Genomic DNA, 27,079 nt, shown 5'->3' on the forward strand with positions numbered 1-27,079 from the left:
GAACTTTTTTTCGAGGCCAACGGATAGTCCTCCTCCATGGCCTCCCCGAACTCTTCCCAGGCCTGAGTTTTAGGCTCCACTACCCCCGAGATGCAGCACGCATGGCCTGCCGATGACATCAGCTGCTTCAGGGGTCCAATGAGCCAACATGGCTCGATAGAACTCCTTCTGCAGCTTGACTGCATCCCTTACTACTGGTGTCTACCACCAGCGTCAGGGGTGTCCGTTGGAGGCACCAGAGACCTTACGACCACAGCTACGAGCTGCGGCAATGACAATAGAGGTGGAGAACATGGTCACTACGGACTCAATGTCTCAAACCTCCCCCGAGATCTGGGAGAAGACCATACTGACAGAGGGCTCAACCAGATGTTCCCAACAGACCCTCACAATAAGTTTGGGCCTGCCAAATCCCTCCAGTCTCCTCCCCCACCAGCGGATCCAGCTCACCACCAGGTAGTGATCAGTTGACAGCTCAGCCCCTCTCTTCACCCGAGTTTCCAAGACAAAGGGACGGAGGTCGGATGACACAACAACAAAGTCGATCATCTATCTCCACCCCAGGGCATCCTGATGCAAAGTGCACCAGTGTGACTATTACAGAAGTGCAGCAACAGAACCCCGCTCGGGTTCAGATCAGGGAGGTTGTTCCTCCCAGTCACGCCTTTCCAGGTCTCACTGCCGTTGCCCACATGTGCGTTGAAGTCCCTCAGCAGGACAACAGAGTCCCCAGTCGTAGTCGGAGCACGATCCAGCACCCCTCCCAGGGACTCCAAGATGGAAGGGTACTCTGCACTGCTATTCGGGCCATAGGCCGAAATCACAGTAAGAGACCTGTCCCCCACCCGAAGGTGCAGGGACACGACCCTCTCGTTCACCGGGGTGAACTCATGGGGTGAGTCAGACAAAGAGAAACATACATCTGCACTCACAGTTATGCCTGCGGACACTGTGAAGCTGCAGTGAGCCAAACATGCAGGTCTTTTTGGAGGAACCCAAAGTACCAGCAGGGAACCACTCGTAGTTACAGCTAGAACATGCAATTCCCGCAGGAAGAACCCTTCTTGGATATGAACCTACGACCTGCTTTCAGTGAGGGGACACCGCCAGCCACTGCAGCACTTGAAACAGGTTCTCAATTAAACTAAAGATAAAAACATACTCAGACAGTCGGAAATTGGCACCAAGAGTTTCACTTTGTCATCACATCTAGCATTGTGTAATTCTGGATAATGTTACTGAAAGAAAAATAGGCTCCTCTTTAGATGTCTACACAAATTGGAACTAGGAAGTGATAAAGCACCTTTCAGGACCAGCACAATCAGATTGACAGTTCACTTGTGAGAAAAGAAGCAGGTTTATACAAGCTCATGAACAAGCATCATGAACAGTCTGACTTCGAATCAGTGTCACACTTAAACAAACGTGCCTGCTGCAGATTTGATCTCACTCAGTGGCACTCAGGTTTGATGCTGGGCAAAGCTAAATAGACGTGTGGAGGTCCACAGTGTTTCACTGTTTAAACCACAAGGTAAACACAAACATACAGGCACAAAACACCCGGCAGACCTCTGCTCCAACACATATTACTTTCTTTGCCAGTGATAAAACAACAATATCATCCCCTGGAGAGTGCGAGAGAGAGAGAGAGGACCAGTGCAAAGGAAGCAGCAGCAGTGGAGTCGAGGAGGTGTTAATCTCTAAGATTAAAGCACTAAATACACACAGATAGTAACAGACCCAGTAAAACACAGTGCGTTCTATTGTGTCCGCCAGCCATCCACACCTCAAGTTTTATTGTCTCCAAAGTTCTACAGTGTAGTGTATGGCAAGAAAAGGAGCTACATGTGTACATATATATACACACAAACACACACACATATCTACTATTAAATGTGTATGCTCACCTTTTACAGATTTTAGATTGTCTTGAATAATGTTGTGTCTCACGGTGAGTGTGACACACCATCATCACCACTAAACTTTTTCCCTAACTGGCTCATGTATATATACACACATATATATACACACACACATATATATATATATGTATATATACATACATATACATATATATATGTATATATACATAGACATACATATATATATAGACATAGACATACATATGTATATATATATATATATATATATATACATATGTATATACATATATATATATATATATATATATATATATATACACATATGTATATATATATATATATATATATATATATACACATATGTATATATATATATATATATATATATATATATATATATGTATATATATATATATATATATACATATATATATGTGTATATATATATATACATATATATATATATATATATATATATATATATATATATATATATATATATATACAAACATATATATATATATATGTATATAGGTAAAGTCAGGAAACCTGGAGCACATCCATGCAACATAGCTGCACTGCGAATGTCTGCTAAAGTTACTGAAAAACTAACTTTATTGAACTAGGAAAATGTATGTATGTGTACTTCCATGTTGTGCAATTATATCATTTAAAATGGGAATGTGTCGTGTTCGGTGTATTTTGGGCTTCAGTAGATCTTCCTGACCACTCAAAACCAACCAAGACGCAAAGTCTCTCAGCGGGCGCAAGCAAAATCTTAGCAAACCAGTCCCTCTGTGTTTTCATGTAGTTGTCCAGCATTTTGTTGCAGGTGTTTCCTACCTATGGCCATGAAGTCCTCGTGGTCCCAGGCCTGCAGCTGCGCCAGAGGGCCACTGTAGAGCAGCAGGCCGTCGGCCACGTCAGTGATGAACTCCAGGGACACGTGGCTCTCGAAGCAAGGCATCATAGGAGGAAACCAGGCATAGCCGTTGCCGTGGAAACTGTGCTTGTTCTGCTGGCACTCGGGGCCCTCAAACTGCGGTGGGCACTGGCATCTTTGGTGGGGGGGAGAAAAAGACAAAATTAAAAAAAAAAAAGAATTTATGATTGCAATGTTTTTTTTTTTTTGCTCTTCTTCTGTCTGTAAAAGTGAAAATCACCATTTTGATTTTGAAGCCTGCCCCCTCCACCCCCTCCCCACCACCACCCCCGCCCCGTTGCATTATTTTGCTCTTTCAACTATTTCTCTCTGCCATCCCCCCAACTCTGGCTGCTCCCCCTCCTCAGACAGCCGTGCCCTGTGGCTGTTTCCCTCCGTCTGTTTCACTCATGCAGATGTTCTCATTAGTGACAAAACCACGGGGAGAATTCGCCGCATGACTGGGAAGAAACTCCACTTGTGCGTGCGTGTGTATTGCCACACATCCAAGCGCTCATTTTGTGTTTTTATGCTTCCCGTCAAAATGCGACCTCTCACCCTCACTCCCCTCCCCCTCCAAGCTCTCTGAATACTGAATCATTTCCTCCATGGTTTTTTATTTTCTCCTCCTGCTCTTTTCTCGATGAGTCTGCCACGCTCCCTTCATCAAACATTGTGTGTGTTTTTCACTGATTTAACGCCGTGTTCCTCAGTCGCGAAGGAACGATAGCAGGCTCTCGCTCCATCAGCGAACACCGTTGGACACTGCAGCAGGTGGGTCTTTTTCCAGTGGAACAAGATGATGTTGCAGCTACACAGAAGACAATGGCAGTATTCCCTGCCCTTCTTTTACCAGCGACAGAATTATTAGTCTGTTGTGTTCTCTAATTTGACCATTGTCAACTTTTTCTTAACAATCGACACGTGGCGTTGGTTCCGTCTGCTGCCGTCGTCGTCACATTATTGCGTTTGTATAACTACACAATAACATCAGTGGCAGTGCATTTCATGCCCAGGCCATCGGTGAAGTCCGCCTTAAATTGGTACACATCATAATACCCTCAATGTGACACTACAGCTTGAGAATTCATACAGAATCAAACTTACACATTAAATTAGTCCCCCCAGGAATCCGCGATTCCGGAATTTACCGCTGATTTCAAAGCCCTCTGCGGAAATCAAAGCAGTCCGCGGAATATAGGGCGAGGTGCAGAATACAATATTTTACATGTAGTCTTTATCTCGGACGTTAGATGTTGCAGTCAGATAGACGGGATCTAAGACTTACAGCTGGTCCTGCCGGTTACGGAAATGGAAATGGCATTGTTTTGACCACAACACCGTCTTTTTGGATGCCTTAGATCAGTGGTCCCCAAACCCCGGCCCGCGGACCGGTGCTGGTCCGTGGGTCATTTGGTACCGGGCCAGACAGAAAGAATAATTGACTTCTGTTAAATGAATCCCGTTTCGAGTCTGAACAATTTTATTTTGAAAAATTCACAAACGTGCACAATATATTACCAGCGATTTTAAAGTGGCAGCCCCCACCCTCTACCACAGCGAATATGCATGATACAAAAAAAAAAATAAAGAAAATATGAAGTAAACAATTTTTCCCTAAATACCGTAACGTATTTGTTAATGTTTCTTGTTCTTTTTCCTCGAGTCAACAAACATTTTCAATGCCACACAGAAAATGGCGGAGTCAGCGGAGCAGACGCTGGCACTGTTAGGAGCAAAGAGTGTGGTGCATGCGGGCGAGGGCACAGCCACACAGAGGACTGTCCAGCATGGACGACAATGCAATAAATGCAATAAATGTAACCATTTTGCAGGTGTCTGTAGGACAAACACACAGCAGAAACAGACAACGTTTAAGTCTAAGTTTGCAGATGTGTTCAAATGCATTGGGCTGTTTCCCGGTGAATGTGTCCTCCACCTCAAACCTTCAGCCACACCACTAGTGTGCCCACCTCGCCACATCCCATACGCTCTTTGTGGAAGGCCCAAAGATAAACTGGATGAAATGGAAAAATGGACATTATATGAAAGGTGACAGAACCAACTGAGTGGGTAAATGCGTTAGTGGCAGTAGAAAAGCCAAAAACTGGAAAACTCAGGGTGTGCCTCGATACTCGCCCCCTGAACAAAGCCATCCAGAGACCACACTACCCACTTCCCATTCTAGACGACATCACACCAAGACTCGCGCTTAAACAATATTTCAGTCTGTTGAACGCCAGATCCGGCTATTGGACAATTAAACTCAGCCATGAATCATCCATGCTCACTACCTTCATCACTGTCTTTGGCAGATGCAGGTTCAAACGACTTCCCTTCGGAATCATATCTGCACAGGACGGGGTTTCAAAGGAGGGTTGATGAAACATATGAGGGGCTCAAGGACGTCACAGCCATAATAGAAGACATGGTATATGGCCGCACCAAGGAGGAACATGGTACAAACTTGCACGCCATGTTGGAACGAGAGCAAGAGAGAGAGGAATAAAGCTGAATGAGGGCAAAAGGTGAGTGCCAGAGGTGAGCTTTTATGGCTACAGACTCACACGAGAAGGCATCCGGCCTGACCCCAGCAAGGTCAAGGCCAGAGATGGCTCTCCCACGCAACAAAGCTGAGTTGGAGACCATATAGGGCACGGTCACCTACCTCCCTAGGCAACAGCTCCCCTCAGACAGCTGTTAAAGGATAATAAAAAGACTCAAATCACAACACAGCTTTTCAACAGGTGAAACATCTTCTGACGCAGGAACCTGGCCCTGTACTCACATACTTCGACCACACCAAAGATGTAAAGCTGCAAAGTCGACACATCCAAATGCGGCTTAGGAGCCGTATTACTCCAAGAAGAAAAACCAGTCGCATCCGCATTCAAAGCACTGAATGAGACTGAGGAAAACTATGCTCAGAAAGAAAACGGATGCAAACGGTTTCACCAGTACCTGTATGGTTGTCAGGTGGTGGTGGAATCAGACCACAAACCGCTGAAGTCAATCATGCAGAAGAACACATGATACTGTAACTACAACAATACAACATCGTAATTACACACAAGCCTGGAAAACAGATACCAGTTGCAGTTGCTCACTGAGTGAAGGTATGGCATTACTAATACTGCGGTTAGTAATGCACCAGTAAGTGACAACAAAATGGCAGAGATCAGTGAATCATTGCAGCGTACCGGAACCACAGGGACGAGATATCAGAGGCAAATGATATCCTGCTGAAAGGAGAAAAAAATCATCATGCCTCACTCACTCAGAGCAGAAATGCTTTCATGCATTCACACGGGACACTTATTTTTGTGAGAATTGAAAAGTCTAAGTAGCAAGCGAGAGATGTACTGTTCTGGCCAGGGATGGGTAAAGAGTTAGAGGCGCTGATAGAAATGTGCAACATCTACCAGGAGCGATGCAACGCCGCCCAAAAGTAGCGTATTCCGGAGCCACCTTGGCAGGTGATAGCCACAGACTTGTTAAAATGGAACAACACTGACTACATTGTTGTCGATTACTACAGCAGATATTTTGAAGTGGAAAAAAATCACCAGCCTCACATCCAACACAGTCATCCAAAAACTCAAGGCTATGTTTGCTATGTTTGGTATACCACAGACACCGATCAGCAACAATGGACCTTGTTATAGCTCACGAGAGTTCAAAGACTTTGCTCGTGCATGGAACTTTGAGCACATCACAAGCAGCCCACTGTACCCACAGAGCAACGGGATGGCGGAAAGACTGTCCAGAGAGCCAAAGCCCTCATGGACAAAGCACATGCACAGCGGGCAGCCCCCTACCTGAGCATATTGGAGTATAGCTACACCCCGGTTGATGGACTCAAATCGCCAGCGCAGCTGTTGGTTGATGAGCAGGCGTTTGCGCTCAGTCCTTCCATCCACTGAGAAACAACTTCAAACTGAGCTTTTCTGCCGCAGCACAGTCCACAGTCGGAGAGAAGTTTGTCAGACAAGGCAAAAGCTTTATGATGACAAGACTGCAAAAGCATGACCTGCCCTGCCTGCAGGAGCCGCAGTCCGTTTCCAACTGCAAAATGGAAAATGGGAGCCCGCAACAGTTGTGGATTCCGCAGGCACCCAGAGATCAATACAACATCATGACAGAAGAAGGTCGGTGCTGAGACGCAACAGGCATCACCTCCTAAAGACTGAGAACAACACCGACAAAGAAACACAAGCTTGTGACTCAGATCATGAGAACACTGACTTCACAGCAAGACACGGAGGGTCAACCAGGCTCCAAAAAACCCATGCACTTCACCACCACTAGATCAGGTCGCACAGTGAGGCCAAGAGTCATAATAGACCTATGAAAAAATAAAGTAATAATAATAATAATAATAATAATAATAATAATAACAGTCCTGCGATGAACTGGCGACTTGTCCAGGGTGTCACCCTGCCTTCGCCCTAAGACAGCTGGGAGAGGCTCCAGCACACCCCCGAGAATTGGAATAAGCGGGTATAGAAGATGGATGGATGGATGGATAACAATAACGACGAAAAGAAATGTTGAAAGTGTTTGAGAATATGACTTGGTGAAATTGTTTGTTATGATGCTCCAATTAAGAAAATAGCAAAGTCAATCTTGCAAGTATTATATTCAGTTTTTTTTTAAAGTTCCCAGAAGTGTTTAAAATTGAATGTATTGTTGACATACAGTACTCCACTTTGGTGACAGTGATAGTCATGCTGCATGTGTTTACACTTAATAGGTATAACTTCCGTGAAGTAAATGAATCAGGTTTGTATGTTTTGAATTAATTTATTGCTGTGACATTGTTGGCAGCTGTGATTATTTGCAACAGTTTGTTCTTTAAAAGAAAGGAGATGTAGTAGTTTGGGCATAGTTACACGTGCACTAGTTGATGACGTGAGCAAGGTGCGCCAAAGCGCAATGCAGTTAGGTAAACAAAGTGGAGCACACACTCGCCGCAGTGAGACCGAAGTCTGTATTTTATTAGTGAATACTACACGTATCATTAGCAAAATAACCTTTGTGGATATGACGCAGAGGTGGCGGCGATTACGGCTGCTATGTCAACCATGAAAAAAGCTGCAATTTAGCGCTGTGCTCCATTCTTTGTGGATCTGGACCTAAGGAACGAAGGCCACTGATAATTTCAAAATTTACAAACGAAAGGTGATTTTAGGAGACTCCTTAACAAAGTTTTATTAAGTTCACCAAAAGTACAGTGACCTTAAAGTCTTGTCCAACCTGGTCCAAAAACTGCACGTTGTCACCAAGTCATATGAGACCAACGAGACGATAACAAAACAAATTATTGAAGCTGCTCGTTATTTACATTATAAATTGCAGATGATTGGGCAACTAAATCTCTATCTTCCTCCTTCAGACGTTGTTGGTTCGTCGTGGTGGGTCTCCGGGTTGAGTTCAGTATTAGGGGTCGAGTCAGTGAAGCTCAGTGTAAAGCCAGCTAGCTGGTCTCGGCAACGCGGACTCAAGATCTGATTGGCTGTCTCAACTGACGGTGGTGTGTTCACTGAGAGCGAACAGGAGCCTGCATGTTGATTCTCAAGGCCTGAGGCAGAATTCAGAGAACCTGACAACACAAGGGAGCTGAAATATGATTGGATAAGAACTCTAGCATAATATACAACAGTGTAAGCAGCGCAACCATGTGGATATTGTATGATGTGAAAAGAAAAGACTATGGAGAATAACGTTATCATATTTATGGGGAAATGTACTTTTCTAGGTATGCTTAGGCCAGCAGAGAAGATCTAGCTGGCTCTGACAGCCCCCCACATAACATTTATCCACATCTACATGTTTATATTTATATGCATCATACACTTATGCAAGGATGCGTACGCGACTAGTTTCTCTTCCTGGAGTAATACGGCTCCTAAGCCTAACGATTACCGGTGAAATGATAAACTGCGGTAAAAAGGAAAAAAAATTCTGACGGTTATTGATCATGTTTCAAATTTTAATTATCATTAAAATCGTGTTAGATTACCGCTGTTTGACTCATTGGAAAGAAAAGCCGCAGCGGTAGACACAGGCGCGCATGCACAGCTAATGCTGTGTTCACATTGAACGCGTTTTTGCCGCGCGGTATGACGCAGACGGGCACAGAGCGCTGTGACGACATCTTGGCGCATCCAATAGGAGAGCAGCTGGTTCTGGGGGGAAAAAAGTGCCCAGATGCAGAGCACGGCACCAGTGTTTTAAAATATGTGTAAAAACTTCTCTACATCGAACTGTGCCTGACAATATATGAACATAAAGTTGTTGGTGTTTTTTCATATGTATTAGGGTCGGGATTGTTACCGCATTGATGTGCATTTTATTTTATACTCTAGACAACACGGAACGTACTTTGCGTGAGTAGCAAGCGGGAGGATGTTGTGTGAAAACGGTGGCACAACGAGTTTTCGCTGGCTATTACAAGGACGCTGAGGATAAACTAGTCGTCAATAAAGTAAAGTTTTAAGTGTTACCCCACTCCTGTAAAATTACATCATATCATTGGTGCGATTGGCAAGTCGCGTCTGCAGGTATCTGCACACGGCACGTACAGCAGCAAAACAGGAACTTGTGTTTCGGTTCGGTCGCTGCTACGTATTGCCCGGCGCTGCTTCAGAATTGGGGCTGACGCACAATAATTATACTAGAGATGTATGTTCGGTCCGTTTCTGCTCCAGCACAATACTGGCTCCGCTGCTAAGTAGCAGCTCCAGTTGCCGATGTTATGTCGAAAACTGTTCACCCGTCGACATGTGTTCCCCTCACATTAACCTGCACCCAACCTTATCCCGAACCCCAACCTGTCGTTCTTAAAGTTGCTTTACCTGACTCCATGTTTACACGAACTCAAAACGGAAAACAGCGTTCCGTGTTTGAAAAAAAGAAATCCAAGAAGAATTGCTCGTTCTTTTATTTGTGTTTTCGAAATACATTTCGGTTAAATGATTTCAGTGTGTGCATAAGTCCTTTTTTTTTAAAAGCATTTTGAGCACATTTCAACAATACCGTGATAAAATTGATAATTGTGATAATTTTGGTCACAATAACTGCAGGGCCAGATTCCTGCGTCAGAAGATCTTTCACCTGTTGACAAACTGTGTCGTGATTTGAGTCCCATTCAAACTCGTTGTTCTCCTTAACAGCTGTCTGACGGGAGCTGTTGCTTCTGAAAGTCTGGGGGCGAACCTGAGGTAGGTGACCATGGTCCCCAGCTCAGCTTTGTTGCGTGGGGGAGCCATTTCTCTGATGGCCTCGATCAGCTCCAGGTTTCTTCCTACAGGGGAGTTTTTTTTCTGGGCACTGTCGCCACCTGCTGCTCTAGAGGATTCAGTTGGTTTTCCTCTGATAGTACAAAGAAACTTTGACACGCCTTTGGTTGTGATTTAATGCTGTACAAATAAAAGTTGATTGATTCATTGACTGATTAATCATTCTTCTCCAAGTGAGTAATGCTCAGCAGAAACTGCAGATTTATCCATGTTGCATGGCTTTAAAGGTCGGTACTTGCTCCTCCTGTCTGTGCTTTTGTGTCAGTCATGCAAAAAATATACAGTACTTGCCCTCCAGCTTCTGAGTTTAAAAATGTTTTGCCAATATTTAAGAAATATCCAGCCTCTGGCACTGCCTGATCTGATAATGTTAAATTTCCACCTTCAAACACTTTGCCTGATCTCCGTATTAGCTCCTGGTAAATCCTGATGTTCACAGTAGGGTTTGTCAGGTAGTGAAAAAAATCATGAATCTGTTCTTTAAAACTTTGAAAGGTGGTAGAAATGGAGGAAAAATGTAACAGTACAAGGATAGAAATAGGTGATTTAAAAAAATATAATGGGGATTAAAGATGACTTTATGAAACAAAGAGGAGAGGAAGAGAAGAGAAGGGAAGGGAAGAGAGCTTGTCACCCACGTGAAGGGAGGAGAAAATAAAGACAAAAAAGATGTGCAAAATAATTCACCATCACATGGCCGCGGGATGTTTTGTTTTTAGAGGCTTCCAGATATTATGCCGCACCAACACACACACACACACACACACACACACACACACACACACACACACACACACACACACACACACACACACAGAGAGAGAGAGAGAGGGAGAGAGAGTGTGTGTGAGACGAGACAGAGAGAGAAAGAGAGAGCAAGAGATGACGGCCAAGATTGAAGGGAGAACATGCAGATAATGGCAGTGCTGGGATTAATAAAGAGATTAGTGGAGCGGTGGGGTTGTGGTGCTTGGGGTGGGATTACAGCTGCCTGACGGACTCTAACAAAAACAATTCCCAACAGACAGTGAATGAGCAAAAACCCAAGCTGCCTTAAGAGGATTGGAGCGGCCGGCCACTGTGATAAACTGCGTCTCAGATTGTCTTGAGCTCCGAGAATTAGGATGACATTGGCAAAATGGTAATACAGGCATTGTTTTCTTCTGTCTTCTTTCTTTTTTTTTATATATATTTTTTTGTGCCTGAATTGGTGCCTAATTGGGGCTGAACCCGACAAACAACGGGGCTCAAAAGTGCTTCGAGGGACATCTTTCGCAAAGGCGAAAGACCCATTGTTTTTGCAATGTTTCTCTGTTACTGGGGCTGAGCCCAACGAACGACGGGGCTCTCTCGCCAACAGGAAACGCACAAATTGAGCTTGTTTGCAGGTATGTGCAAAAAAATCAACAACAAAAGTCTCTCCACTAAAACCACAATAGCGCCCTCTAGGAACATCACACAGTCATGACACAAGAACCAACATGTTCATGTCGTCCACCACTACATCTCAAATGCTTTTTTTTCTTTTTTTTTTTATTTCAACAAACAGGAAGTGAGCTATTTCCACTTTTTTTGAGCACTCAATGTCAGACAGAACAATGACAGAAGTGGGACTGCTCCGTCTTTCCTCGCAGCTTATGAAAACACCGTGGTTGTAACTGCTTAAAAAAATAATAATAATAAAAATAAAAATCAGCATCCCCAGAAACTCAGCACGCCAACTACACGCTAAATAAGATAGTAACATTGATTTGTAGTCTCATTTTCCGACTGTCTTTGACTGCTCTGCACTCTATCTCAGATGCAGCTCTGTGGGGGAAGGGTGAATTTGCGCCACCCACACACACATACATGGACACTTGACACCCCTGACCAGAGAAAGGGGGGTAGCTCTATCGTGGCCAAACCAATGGTGCCGCCTGTAGAGCCAAAAACAGCTTAAACGAATGATAAGAAAAAAAAAATTGAGAAAAGAGTTTATTTTTTTTATTTTTTTGCGGTTTGTTGGGGGAGGCGGTCGCGGGCTCAGCCCCATCAACGCTGCCTGCAGCTTTGATTCATAGTTGTTGTAAACATTCACGTTACGCAAGACACTCAAGTCTCTAAGGCCAGTGTTTGACGTTAAGTTTTGCATTTATATAAATAGACTTTTTCAAGGAAGAGTGGAAATAAAGCATTGGGTCTATGTGTCTGTCTGTCTGTCTGTCTGTCCATCTAACAGACAGTCTCTCCGGATGGGGTCAGTCTCTGAATGGGGTTAGTCAGTCGCTCTGGATGGGGTCAGTCACTCTGGATGGGGTCAGTCTCCCCTGGATGGGGTCAGTGGCTCTGGATGGGGTCAGTCACTCTGGATGGGGTCAGTCTCCCCTGGATGGGGTCAGTGGCTCTGGATAGGGTCAGTCACTCTGGATGGGGTCAGTCTCTCACTCACTCTGGATGGGGTCAGTCTCTCTGGATGGGGTCAGTCGGTCACTCACTCTGGACGGGGTCAGTGGCTCTGGACAGGGTCAGTCACTCTGGATGGGGTCACTCACTCACTCACTCACTCTGGACGGGGTCAGTGGTTCTAGAGAGGGTCAGTTGCTCTGGATGGGGTCAGTCACTCACTCACTCACTCTGGACGGGGTCAGTGGTTCTAGAGAGGGTCAGTTGCTCTGGATGGGGTCAGTCACTCAGTCACTCTGGGTGGGGTTAGTGGCTCTGGATAGGGTCAGTCACTCTGGATGGGGTCAGTCACTCACTCACTCTGGATGGGGTCAGTCGCTTTGTTCTGGTCCAGCTGTGAGCTCCACTGGCTCAAGCCAGCCAGAGTGAAATCCTGCCCTCTCCGCTAACAATTTCGAATTAAAAGAAGATGAAGGGTAAAAATAAGTCAGCCATAGCACAGGGAAGAAAGGCTCAGCCTGGTGTGACTGTTATGCTCATCTGCTATCGTATATTCAGAGGGAATTTGAATGTGTTTAAAAAAAAAATAACAGGCACGTCTCTGCTGGGGCTTCAAAATGAAAAAGAAGAAAAAAAAATGAAATGTGTTCCTTCCAAGTGCAAAACACCTGTGGCAGCAACAGCCATTTCCATGGCTCTCATGTCTCAATTTTTACCAATGACTGATTTTTCATGTGTGCTTCACTTGTTTCCTGTGCTGCAAAAACGTGGAGATGTTGCACTTCATATTAATATCCTTACAAAGCAAAAACCTGTCATTAATTCCTGCTAAAATGATGATCTTTCAGCATGCTGTCATGCTGCTCACTATAAAAAAGAACTGCGAAAAAATTTAAAATTGGTAGTTGTCAGCATCACCTGTTTCCACAGACGTGTTAACACGGACAGATGACAACACGGTTTTAATGTTAGTGGCAGTTACACCAGTGGTGCAGATAGGATTTTCGACCTGAGGGGGACCAAGCTACAAAGACAATGTGTGTGTGTGTGTGTGTGTGTGTCTATATATTGAATAATAAAGGCCCCACACTCGCCCACACTGATCAAACTGTTATTTGTTTCTTATGTCGATCACAGAACATGATGGGCCAGATCCACAAAGCGATTGCCCGGCTTTCACGCCACAAAATCCGTGCAAACAGCAACAAAAAACAGGGCGTCCTATCCTATGTCCTGTCCTGTCAGAGAGGACGTAAACATGAAAAGCAGAGTAAAATGTGCTGAGGCGCACGTAGCGGCAGGACTGCGCCAGAGTCTTTGGGATATATTTAAATTAGTCATTTTGAGCAAACTGACAACTCCTTCTATGCAAATATGCCTCATTCGAAACACTGACGGATCCACTAGAGTTTGCACTCACGTCCGCATGTACTTTGACAGATGTAAACACCGCCAGCCAAAACCAGGCGTAGTTTCATCTGTCAAAGTGTTTCTGGCGTCAGAGCGACTCATACATAAAATGTATTTATTCATTTATTTATTAAGAACTTGAAACATTGATAAGTTACAAGTTCACTTACATTTGAAACCTGCACCACTTACTCCATCAGATCAGCCACTAAGCAGCTACAAATTACACTCAGGTGGCGATTACTATAGAAATATAACACAATAAAAATATATAAATAAACTGACGCGCCTTGACTGCCTTCCGATCATGAATTCCCGCGGAGCGCACAAAAACTCAGAGTTTCGCCAGAGTTTCTCCTTGTAAAATCAGGTTTGCAGGGGGGTGCACTTTTTACATTAATAGTTAATTATACTATATGCAGTTAAACTGAAGAAGTTATTTGAAAGACATTACTATTGTTATTCTGAATACTTGAATGCATTTGTTGAAGATTTAAAGCTCTTTATTTGGTATAAAAAAGGAAAGACGTTTTTGCACTTTATTGTGAAGGCGTAAACAGGAAACAGAATTCATGAAACTAGTGTTGACATTATTCTTGATGCAAAGAGACCGACAGAATCCACGTTGTTTTTTTTTGTGCGATTTCTACCGCAAGAGAAGTCAGTAAACTTTGTTCTTCATACTTGGGTGGCACTTTTTTTCATACTTTTAAGAACTTTCACTACACCGACTCCTCAAGTGCCGCATTTCTGGGCGTTTTAGCACCTACATGTCATTAGCGAGAAACCGTTGTGGAAACAATGCGAAGATTAAGGCCACGCAATTTACTGCTGTGCTCCGTTCTTTGTGGATTTGGCCCAATGTCTTCTGCACGTTTTATTAAAACAAATGGTGATTTAAACAGGATGAAGAATCTTGGCAAAGAAAGTTGGATGGAATTCTAATTGAAAAAACAACAAAACAACGAACAAGAAAGTATGTGCAAAAATCAATAATAAAAAAAAAATCAAACTGAAGTGACTAAATGGTGCCTCGGGGGATCATTAAATGGCTACATTCATTCAGCGGTGGCGCGCCGCCACCCCGAAATCCCAGCCGCCGCTCTTTCAAATTTCTCTCTTTTCACATTTATTTTTTATCCTCGTAAATACACCACAGCCGCACGTCCCCACCTTCACAGCAGCGTCCCGCACTAATTCACACCAGCACCGAGCAGAGCGTCTCGCACAGCGGCTCCAGCGCTTCACACGAGGATTACAAGATCGCGCGACAACCCGGGCAGTTTCGCATGGTTTTAAAGAAAATAACAATGAAAAAAAAAAACTTTTGTGCGTCCCAACAGTGTCTCAGAGTATCGGTGTGTGTAAAAAAAGAAAAATAATAATAAACCGAACCGCTGGCATCATACAGAATGCAGGTATTATAAATGCATTTTGTTCATCATAGTGTCAGATTCAAAGTGAAATCGGTTTTATTGTTTGATGACCGAACTGCGTTTTACTGGGACGCTTCTGAAACGTGGTGTGAACCTGCTCATTGACTTTAATGGCCACGTTTTACTGCGTCAACGTAGACTGCTGAAGCTTCTGGAGGGAGTCGGGTGGGCTACATGTGAGAACTAAGGTAAACCACAGATAGGTATCTTGCTCATCTTGCTCAGTATCTACTCTTTGAGGGGAATAATTACTCTTGAGAGAGCGGCCTCGAAAGTGAAATCACATCAAGCGGTCAGAGCGGGCAGAGCGGGCAGAGTGGGCGTGCCATCATCTTGACAACTTGGGCAACATCTTAACGGAGAAAAGGGGGACTTATTACGCTAGCAAGATTACTACTGCTACTGCTACAGGCACAAACACGGGCAGCTACCAGCGCCCCCTAGGATCCTGGAGTTGGGATAGTGCATTGCAATTAGCTGATTGGGAAAACGGAATATGGTGCTCAGAAAACGTAACAGTGAAACTTTAGCCCTTCCCAGTCTTAAAAAACTGCGACATCAGGGAACATAGAACTTGAAATTAATTTTCAATTAATGAAACACACACTTTTCCGACTTCAATTTTCTTATTTACGAGTAAAACTGAACGCACCATTAGTTGTAGGCATGTATGAGGCAGTTAAGCAGCACAATCACTGGGATGTTAATGGATTAACTGCGCAGTGTGAGTAACCGAGGATGAAATTGGAGAATTGAACATTTTTATAGACTCCAGCCTTCAACCTTCATTACAGTTGTATGTACAGCTAAATGATAATAAAAAATTGATTGATTAATTGATTGATTGAGTGATTGATTAATTGATTGTTCAATGGGTGTTTTGTATTGTGATTAATTAGTGTGAGGAGGGGATAAGGTCACAATAAATCTGGAGGGGACACATCCCCCTTGTCCTCAGTGCCATCTGCACCCACGAGTCACACTCTACAACCACTAACTGCCCTTTCCTTCTTGTGTAGTGCAGTTGTGGCTATGTTATAGTAACCAGCATCACAGCTGTATATCTGGGCAGAGTGAATACCCATCCTGTGAGTTGATATCACTAGCTCTTTCAGACTGCTCCCCTGTTAAATAAATAAATAAATAAATAAAAAGACTTTGCTACAAGTTGGCAAATTCCAATTTTGTGACAGAATGAAGAAAAAAAAAATCTATTTGAGGTTACAACAGTCAGGTCTTTACTCGGATCTATTCAATATGAAGACATTTTTAAATCAAATTTGGAAGACCTCTTGAATGAATGAAAGTTTTTGGGGTTAGCAGAGGTTTGTGCAAAGCATGTGTGCGGAGAGTTCTTTGTGTTCACAAGACAATCAGAGATGAAAAGTGAGTGGGAAATTGGCTTCACGTCCTTAGCCAATGAGGGCTTCATTACTTGGATGAAATAAAGTTGTACTAGTGGCCAACTGTTGCTTTAGAAATCACATTTTAGCTTTCTGAATTGTGTCTTGCAGGGTGCCCGGCAGGGTAGACAAAAGAAACAGCAATGGATGCTGGGGTGTCAAGAATTTATACTATACAAACACGATAGTCATACTTTCAACATATTAAAAGAACCGGATTAAACTGGATTAAAGAACCAGCTCCCCGTGCCATCCCTTTGTTTTGCTGCACCCCGGAAAAAATATTTAAATGACAAATTTTGCACTTGATCATTTTTGCAGTATTGACCGGGCAGTCAACAACAGCAACAGGTTTTTAAGGTGGTAAAACATTGTGTGGTGGCTGTGATCCTGACAACTGCTTTTATTGGAACTGCTGCAAACTGCAAAACTGTAGCAGATCTCAACACAAGAAATGCTGCGTGAAATATCTGACAAGCTCCACTGCGGGCGAGAATTTTACAAAATCTTACATCCTTGAATTGGCAAATTGAGGAAGAAATGACTTGGGAAAACTGAAAACACCCAATATCCTCTGCACAACACACCAGGTGCAGCTCTGAAATTATTTCACTCCAGTCTGAATACATCCACTTTTCTTCCTTTTCTGTCACAGTTTTTCCTCTAACGTCGCAATGTGCACAGACTCAAACACACTAGATGTAAATCTTGTACACTGACGTTCACAGATGCCAAAAACGAGTTGTCTATGCTACAATAACACGCTGCTGGAGTCACCGTCACTAATACAGATGTGACACTACAGTGTCAAGCCTTCACTGCATACAAAGAGAGGAGGAAGACTGCTGAAATGATTCTCTGTTTAAGCACGGAAAACCCTCTGGCACACATATTTCTCCAGGGAGGCAACTTCAACAAATGTTACACCTCGGAAAATGAAAAATGCACCGCTGTTGCCCGAGAGGACACAGGAAGGACAGGAACTGCTTAAGTGAGGACATTTTCTAATTACCTCTACAAGGAAGTGAGCTAAGTACTTCAGATGAGGTGGGTCACTAAAACACTCCATCCACCTGCTCCTGTTCCTGTTCCGGCCATTCTGTCAAATCTTAGAACCCAATGTGGTCCACCAGTCAAAAAGTTTGCCCACCGCAGGCCTTGCTGCCAAGTTGTTTTTTCCGTCTGTGTGTGAGCATAGGCAGTTTGGAAACCAGCTGCTTACATCACGTCACCTGGACTGTGCGCGTCCTGTTCTCCTCAGACATTAAACATCACCATGCAAGCTGGGCAGCACCGGAGAGTTATTTTGCATGAGAAGATACAAGGTTTACGCTCTTTTCAGTGTCAGGTTGGGCTAAATGTCTAAGAGCTTTCTGGCAAGCTGTTTCTCAAATGCATCTTGTAAGGATGGCCTGAAAAAGGTGGATCATGACATTCGCCTAACAAGGACAAAGCAGAAATCATTCTTTCCTATGAAAATGAGGATTTTCAATTTCTATTAATGTCTCTGTCATGCGTCTTTCATGATTAAAACTTCCACAAAAGCAGTTTTTGATTGGACACAGTCTCGAGGCACCGCAGACGGCCGGTAGAAGGTTTAGTTGACAAGTTTTTGACGGACGGATACAAAAGTACTGCACCTACTCCTTCAGGTTCTAACAGTCTGGCCTGGAGGCTCTTCTGCAGATGAAAAAGAAAGATCTACACGTTGGCATTCTGGGTAGAGCCGAACCTTTAAATAAAGCCTCTGCTTGCTTCTGTATTACATTCTGTTATAAATAGAACAAAACCTCTCACAACCTCCTCTTCATGTTGTGCTCATTTGATGAGCGCTGTATGCGAGCTGTCACATGCAATCAGCGTTGGTTTGGAATTCCTGGCAAACAAACAAATAAAAACGAGGAGTGTGTGTCTTGGTTGGCATGAAGCAATCTGTAAACAGGGCCAAAACTACGAAAGTGAAAGTGTTTCAAATAATAATTTCAGCTACCGACATGATGATGAAACGAGCTATCAGCGTAGACAAGACACGACCCCCATTCAACCGTTTGTTTGTGCGTGAATCAGTCTGATGTTGCACATCCATAAGCTCTGATCCTCAGTGATGAAATGAATGGTTTCCTTGCGAGTTGTTAACGGAAAAGCATAAAAATGTTTACACTGAAAAACTTCACAGTCTCAACTATTACACCATGCAGCGTGTGGATTTGATGATGAAAAGAGGAGTCAATTAGGTTATGCTGTAGAAAAATCACAACTCTAAAGCCTGTAACGCGGCCCAAGTGCAAATATTCACAGACTTTTAATTTTGCACCTAAAAAGTATTCAGAGCGGCCACGATACAATTTTGTGTCTTTACAGTGGAAGGTTTCACCGCTGAAAACTGCGTGACAGCGCAGAAATAACTGCAGCTTGCCAGCAATCACAACCCACGGAGTCCCGCGATTCCCAGCAGTGAGGACAAACTAGAGGGGGACTGAGAGAGGGAATTTCACCTCCTCACACAAGATCATAAATTCAAGTCAAAGTCTATCATGATTGTTCTGAATGATGGAATTTGAGGAGCTTAAGCATATTATGCCTGGGAGAGAACGACAAATTACTGGGAGCCTATTGTCTGTAAACAGCAACTTGCACTTTGTCTGAGGTAAATTGTTGACGTATTATAATATATAGCCGTCATATGAGCCAGCAGTATGGTAGCTAGTAGGTGTTGGGAAAAAAAAAATGGATTCGAATTCAAATTGTGATGCTCGACATTGTTCGATTCAGTATCGACTCTCATTAAAAAAAACAAAACAAAACAAAACAAAAACAAACGATTTTCTTCCCCCGCTCCCGGCAATGTTTATGTGCCTTCTCGGCTGCCGTAGGTATTGCGCAATAAGCAGCGCCTTGTTGCGTTTCAGGTTCCCCCAAAAATCGAGGGGGAAGGGAAAGAAACCCGAGTCGCCAAAAGAACAGCAGCCCATCCGGCTCACACCGGGCGCGGAAGCGCCGCGAAGCAAAGACCGCTTCCATTCAACACCCCATGTTAACTAATCTGGTCTATTTTTTGCACGTGCCGCGAGCGATCCGCATCAGTTTGACAGGAAGTCTCTTTACATGAGAAAAGGGTGTCACAAACAAACAGGGAAATAGCGAGAAAGAGGCAAAGATGAGTTGTTGTCAAGTCAGGATGGACGATGTGAAATTGATCTTGGAAGTGGAGAGGTAGAGGGAGTTGCCTGCATGGGAGTAACAGCAGTGACTGATTGATTGACTGACTGATTGATTGATTGATTGATTGATTGATGTAAAGTCTGAGTCATTTTCTGCACTCATTGGCTGATCCTCTCATGGTATTGCAAATGCATTGGGGGAAAAAAAAATGATGTCGCTTTCTTGCGCAGGGACAATAAACGAAACACAATCGCACGGAAATCAAAAAGTGCCCAAATAAATTGTGTGACAAAACGCACTAGCTGTGTGATGAACAACAAATTGTAGCCTTTGATGCTGTCAGTAAAGGCAAAGTATACACATGAAGGTCTTGAAACCTTTGTTAGCTATGTACATGTAGTCAGCAACCTCACCTTGTTAGGACAGTTTTCAGCAGGGCCTCGTTATGAGCGAACACGCAGCAACTACTTCAGCTACTTCAGCTCTAAATCACTTGAATAATGTGCAACACAGCTTAAGAACAAGACATCACTACTTTAATTTGAAGTCAGCAAAATAAGTGATGGAAAACCTTGAATGAGAAACAACTCTGTTGCTGACTTTGAGAGCATTTTTTCCCCTGCCAAGTATTGAATAAAATTACTCCCTGGGGGTATTGCTGTTTGCTTTGATGGGCTCATTTCCATCAAAAAACTGTCTAAATAATAATAATAATAATAATAATAATAATAATTTGAAAGAGCTTACCTTCAAACTTCACAAAGCAGCAACAGCTTCACATGAAAACTACACTACAGAAAAAATTGGCCCCATTTTCTATTGCAGTCTCAAAATCACTTATGTTGTGTTCACCCACTTGATTTCTTTCTTTTTCCTCTGTGTCTTGCCCAAGAAAATATCAAACTTGTTTTCATTTAGTCAGGCCTGGTGGACATTTATTGCAGCGCTTACTGCTGCCTGTACGATTTCAACTGGGCCTTTCAAAAAAATAAAAATAAAACTCTATATTTTCCAACTGCATCTGAAAGACAATTTCAAACCTATCTTAACCAGGATTTTACACCATGATATTAAATATAGCCAAGACTGCGAACCAAGTACAAGACATTATCAAGACTAGAGTAAGATTAAGACCATACCAAGACTGTACGTATCAAAGAAAAATCACAACTAAACAGACAAATGTCTCTTTTTTAGAATTCAAGAGTGTTTCTACAAAAATGGAACAGCAACAATTATTTTCAGCAAGGATTTCTTTTTTTTTATAATTTTCTTCAACATATTGCAGTTGTGCCAGCTACTTTGAACCATTTAAAAAAAAAAAACAACAACTTTGTTTCATAAAAAAAAAAATAATAAATACAAAAAAAATAGAAATAATTTCACTGAAAATGATGGCAATGCCAAGAATGAACAGGATGCGTAAAAATCTTTCATGTCTGAGCTCAAGACTAAAAAAATACACTCATCAATCTCACTCATGGTAGTTGTGAAAGGCCGCAAAGTTCTGCATGGCTCTTGGGATGAGGTGGTGAAACAAAAGCTTTCTTTTCTGTTATTATCTGCCATTGCAGTGTTGGCTGAGTCTCGACCGGCCCTGGTCAAAAATCCCGAGTTCATCCAGTCTGAGACCTAGACCATTAAAAAGTGATCTTGAGAGCGATACCAAAATTGAGTACTACAACACTAATATAACCAAATTAAAATATTAAATATAAGCCATAGACACCATTGTCAGTGTTTCCCTTGCATGGCAGCCACATGTATCTGCAGGAGGTCAGGAATATGCTAACAGGAGTGGTAAAGAATAGCTGTTTTTACAAAGACTACCATTATCAGAACTTGAGAATATTTTGAGAGAATAAAGACGTAAACTCGAGATTTTAAAATCACAAAAGACAATGCAGGGGTGCAGAGAGAAGGTGGAGAAAAAGCAAACTCACGGTTCATTACCAAGTTCTTACAATAAAACAATCAAACAACCAAGAATATCCCACTTCTCAAAACGTATCAGAGACGACAGAAACAATCCAAAGTTTCTTTTCTCCACCTTCAATCTGAAGAAAATAAAAAAATAAAAACAAAAAAAAAGTTGCTGCAGGCCACTTCAGAAGTAAAATCGAGTCTTTTAGCGCATCAGAATTTATCTTTTAACACATCTTGACAGTGATTTTTATCCAAGGAAACATTGGAGAGTTTTGCCCTGCTTGATGTGAGGACACTCGGTCGAATTTTCTCCCGGCTAAACCCAACAACCTGCCTTTTAGATCCAATTCCCACATCACTTTTAAAGACATTTTATGAATTCTTTGAGGAACAGATTTTTTACATAGTAAATTGCTCTCTTCAGACGGGTGTCTTCCCTGCTGCCTTTAAAATGGCAGTGGTGAAGCCCCTTCTGAAGAAGAGCAGTTTAGACCCAACCATTTTTTACAATTATAAACCTGTATCCAACTTGCCATTTTTAAGTAAGACTTTAGAAAAAAAAATAGTTTTCAACCAATTCAATATATTTATTTCAGAGAATCATTTTAAAGAAATATCAGCCTGATTTTAGGATGAACCACAGCACCGAGACAGCCCTAAATGATATCAAGTGTAATGCGGATTCCCATAAACTCACAGTCCTGGTGCTACTGGATCTAAGTGCTGCCTTTGATACAGCAGGTCACCACATTTTATTAAAGAGACTCAGAAACCTGATGGGCCTCTCCGGTGCTGTTCTTAACTGGTTTTGTTCTTATCTCCCAGGCCGTTATTTCTTGTAAGTCTGGCAGCATGTTCCTCCGGAAAACATAAGATTAAGTGTGGGGTGCCCCAAGGGTCAAGTTTAGGTCCAGTACTTTTTAAGCTTTACATGCTTCCCCTTGGGGATGCCATCAGGAGACACGGCGCCACCTTCCACTCTTATGCCGACGATACACAGCTTTACATTGCTGTGTCTCCTGATGACACAGGGCCTATTGACACCCTTTTAGAATGCATTTTAGATATGAAGTCATGGATGGCCAAAAACATCCTCCAGCTCAACCAGGACAAAACGGAAGTCTTAGTCATTGGTCCTGAAGGCAAGAGAGAGAAACTTTTACCAAAACTTCACGATTTTAAACGAACACAGTCTGTTAGGAACCTGGGCGTCATTTTGACTCTGAGCTTAGTTTTAATACGCATATTAAAAACGTCACAAAGATATGTTGAACTTGAACAGATGATCCTCCCAGCAGTTATACACACTGGTTCGGCATAATGTGAGGTGTGTAACACCTTAATTGTTTTATATATTTCTGGCTGTGAAAATGTTTTTTGTTTTAGTCAAATCTAAGAAACCTGACGAGCTATCGATTTGATTTTAAGAAGCACTAGTTACTCAGGTTAAAAACGTCACAAAGATGGGTTTTTATCATCTTAAGAACATAGCCAGAGTCCACCCGTTTCTCTCCCAGCCAGACACAGAGGTGCTGATGCATGCTTTGATCTCTTGTCCGTTAGATTATTGCAATGTCCTGCTCTCTGGTCTACCCAAAAAGACTATCTGTAACCTGCAGGTACTCAGCAGAACTCAGCCGCTCGTGTGCGGACTAGCACCAGAGGGCGGGATCACATTACACCTGTTTTAAAATTGCTGCATTGGCTCCATGTGTGATTCAGGGTCAATTTCGATGTGCTTTTATTAGTTTTTAAGTGTCTTAACGGTCTTGGGCATCTTATTTATCCGACCATGCGAATTCTGATGTCTCCTGGCACTTCCCTTTCAATTGTTCCAAGTGTTTGGACCAAAACCCACGGGGAGGCCACATTCAGCCACTACGGTCCGTTGCTTTGGAACAGCACTGCCAGAGGGGATCAGGATGCTTTAAAAAAGAGGATCAAGACTCACCTTTTTAGTTTGGCCTTTTACTGATTTGTTTAATTTTCTTTTACTTGTCTTGTCTTTGGTTTTAAAGCCCATTGTCCTTGGGCTTTTAGGTTATTTATTCTCTTATATATCTTTTTACTCCACTGTCTTATAGCTTTATGGAGATTCTTTTTCTTTTAATTATTATTATATTATTATTATTATATGTTCATTTATTGTATTTTAACTGAGTTACTTAGTTTTTAGCTCCAGTGCTTCCTCGCGGGGGGGGGGGGGCCTCCTCACTGCGTGGGGTGTCATCATTCTGGGGACCCTCTCAGTGTGGATAATCCCCCCAGGTGGCTGTTTGCTCTTACGGTTCCTCGGTTTTCTGCTATTTTTTATTTGTTTCATTTTTTATTTACTTTATTTTTTAATTACTGACTGTTTCTAGGGTTAGGGGAGGGGTGATAACCTGTAGAAGTTTGAGGAGGGGGTTGTGGATTTAAATTGACTGCAGCACTTCAGTTACATGCTGTTTTTCATCTTTATTTTTTTTATTTTAATTGTTATCAAGCACCTTCGATTGCATTTTATGCATGAAAGGTGCTATATAAATAAAATTTCATTTGATTTTGATTTTAAAGAATAACACCAAATCAGCACTGAAAGCAGAACAACAATGCTCAAATTGCTCACAGCTCAAAACATCAAGTAAAAATTCATAATAACCTTTATTTGTACACAACTTAGATAGGATGCATTATCTCTTTTTTGATCACAATAGCCGCAAACACGCAAACAAAAGGCTACATTTACTTTGAATTGGTGTGTTGAGTGGCTACAATGTAACAACAGAACAAACCATTGAAACCAAACAAAGGCACGGAGTCACTTTTGTCTTTGCAACAACCCAAAGCCGCTTGGCTGGAGTTCGGTGCACAAGTACAACAGCTCCAGAGTTTATGAGGTTTCACACTTTATGGCCAGAAGAGAGACGTACCAAAACCAGCCATCCAGGAGACACAACACTCAGCCAGACGTTTATTTATGAAACAAATTACGAAATCGCAATTCAATTTGCATTGTATAGCTGTGCTCTTGTGAATGGTTGAGGTGCAAATTTCTCATGGAGATCAATAAAGTATCTATCTATCTATCTATCTATCTATCTATACATCTATACTGTAAAGTTGGACTTTCAATTCAGGATGTTTGCTCCTCCGTGTAGCCAAATGAATAATACCTCCCCTGTTCAAAGCAAACACACACACACACACACACACACACACACACACAAAATCAATCTCACTCTCTCATACATGACATGACAATCTCATCTACATATGTACAAACTGGTTCGTTGTACAACTGTTTTTAATGTTATACCATACGATGCTGTAAACACAAGTTTTCGCTGCAGATCAATAAAGCATCCATCTAATCTAATCTAAAAAGGAAACCAAATGAAACAAACAAACAGACAAAAAGCAGAACCTCACCTGTAGCCATGTTGAGTGTCCACACAAACGCCACCGTTGAAGCAGGGGTTTTTGGGATAGACGCTGCAGGGCTGGTGCGCCTGTTCCCGGCCAGGGCAGTAGCACACAGCTGTGGACTCCACCGTCACAGACACTAGACTCATCGTTCCACAGTCCACCACCGTGGGCGTGTCCCGCACAGTCAAGTCGTTGTTGCAGCCGCTGGCTCCCGCACAGTCGGACCTTGGACACTCATCCACGCCGATCTGGAATATACTAATCTGCAGGAAGGACTGGAGCTGGAGGAAGACAGGAAAGACAAGAAAACCAGAAGAGAAGAGAATAAGGCGAAAACTAATAACCAACTAAAACTTTGATGCACCCTAAATCTAATACGAGCACAAGGGGGAGCTCCACCCCGCACTCCACCAACCAAACTAGTTCAATTTATATGACTTCTGTCAACAAAATGACTCAGCAGTAGTGAAAAGGTGGACAGGAAATGTGGACAATGATGTGTTTTGTCCAGCTTGTCCTGATTTTCTTCAGCTTCTGTACCGAAGAGCCACTTATTGATTCAAGATTCAAAATTTGAGACCTTTATTGGTCACACGTTCAAAGAATGTACAGTGAAATTTAAAAGTGGCAATGCTTCCCAGAGATGCACGCAAACAGCAAAAGACAATTCACAGTAAAGAAAGAAAGAAAGCAGCAGGAACAATCTCAAATAACACGATAAACAAATTACTTTTAATATAAACATAAATACAAAATAAGCCCACGAACCACAAATGCACATATATCAAAAAATATGTGGAGAGTTTAAGCAATTATGAAAGTGACTGAAAGTATGTACAGTGTGTAAGTGTGCAAGAGTGTAACATGTTTAGTGCATTAGAGAGGCAGGGTGTGGTGTCGGGTAAGAGCCTGGGGGAAGAAACTTAGTTTCAGTCTCTCTGTTTTAGCTCTGTGTCATATATTCCTTAATGGGTGGGTGGTTGAAGTCATTGTGAATTGTCTGCTTCCAGGCCGTGTTGCTCCTCCCTGAGAAATGGAGCAACAAGGGAATCCATTTTGTTATTCTATGAAAGTGAATTTGGCTTTCAGACTCTTTTTTTTTTTCTTTCTTTCTTTCACAGATTTCCATATTTTATTTTGAGCTTTCTTTGTCAGGTTGAACGTGTGGGTTGTGGCACTGAAGTCATGTTCCCGAAGAAATGTATCTGGCATTGGGCTCTGCTGCTCTGCCTTCTTGTGTCATGATTCAGGGAGAGATCATTTGACAAGGATCTCGATCAATTGCCTTGGCATCTTGGTCTGTATTTTCGGCACAACCCATAGGCTCCAGTACTCGCACTGGCCCTCAGCAGGGACAGAGAAATATCAAAAGATATCTAAAGATGATGGTGATTTTCTGATCACCTAATTTGTTTCACGGCCTTCTACATGCACACTACCTGCATAGAATTTTTTTGATCAGAAGAGGATTTCTTTTTGGATGTACGACCATATAATAGACGTGCAATTTTTTGAAATATTAGTGAAATAAACAGATGGGGTGAGTTATAGAAATATTCATTCTTTGTAATTCCAATCATTTTGGACAAGAACCGTGGCAGATAGAAAGGAACGCGTTTGCCAGTCGGATGGACAGTAAATCATCCTGTTGCCTGCAAATATCTCTGGATTTTATTCATTTATTTATATGTAAATAAATATATTTTTTGAACAACAGTGCTACTTTATATTTCTACTCCAGAAGCCTAACATAAAGCAGTGGCATCAAGTCAATATTTAACATGATTACAAAGAGAATTGCAGAGGAAAAAAAAATCATCTTCTAACCAAAGATATTCAGCAA

At 42.5% G+C, this 27,079-nt stretch overlaps 1 protein-coding gene across 1 annotated transcript in view; it reads right to left on the minus strand.

The window, feature by feature from the left end:
* LOC142889654 (neural-cadherin-like) overlaps positions 1 to 27,079 on the minus strand; it is a 310,909-nt gene that overhangs the window by 89,340 nt on the left and 194,490 nt on the right. The window contains exons 26-27 of the mRNA XM_076028445.1: positions 25,240 to 25,517; positions 2,727 to 2,941 (exon numbers count right to left, since the gene is read on the minus strand). Coding sequence (XP_075884560.1) covers positions 2,727 to 2,941; positions 25,240 to 25,517 — 493 coding nt within the window. The remainder of the gene's footprint in view (positions 1 to 2,726; positions 2,942 to 25,239; positions 25,518 to 27,079) is intronic.

Source organism: Nelusetta ayraudi, unplaced genomic scaffold (genome assembly GCF_046127955.1).
Source record: "Nelusetta ayraudi isolate G7.1 ecotype Tasmania unplaced genomic scaffold, CSIRO-AGI_Nayr_v1 ptg000023l, whole genome shotgun sequence".
Classification (NCBI taxonomy): domain Eukaryota; kingdom Metazoa; phylum Chordata; class Actinopteri; order Tetraodontiformes; family Monacanthidae; genus Nelusetta; species Nelusetta ayraudi.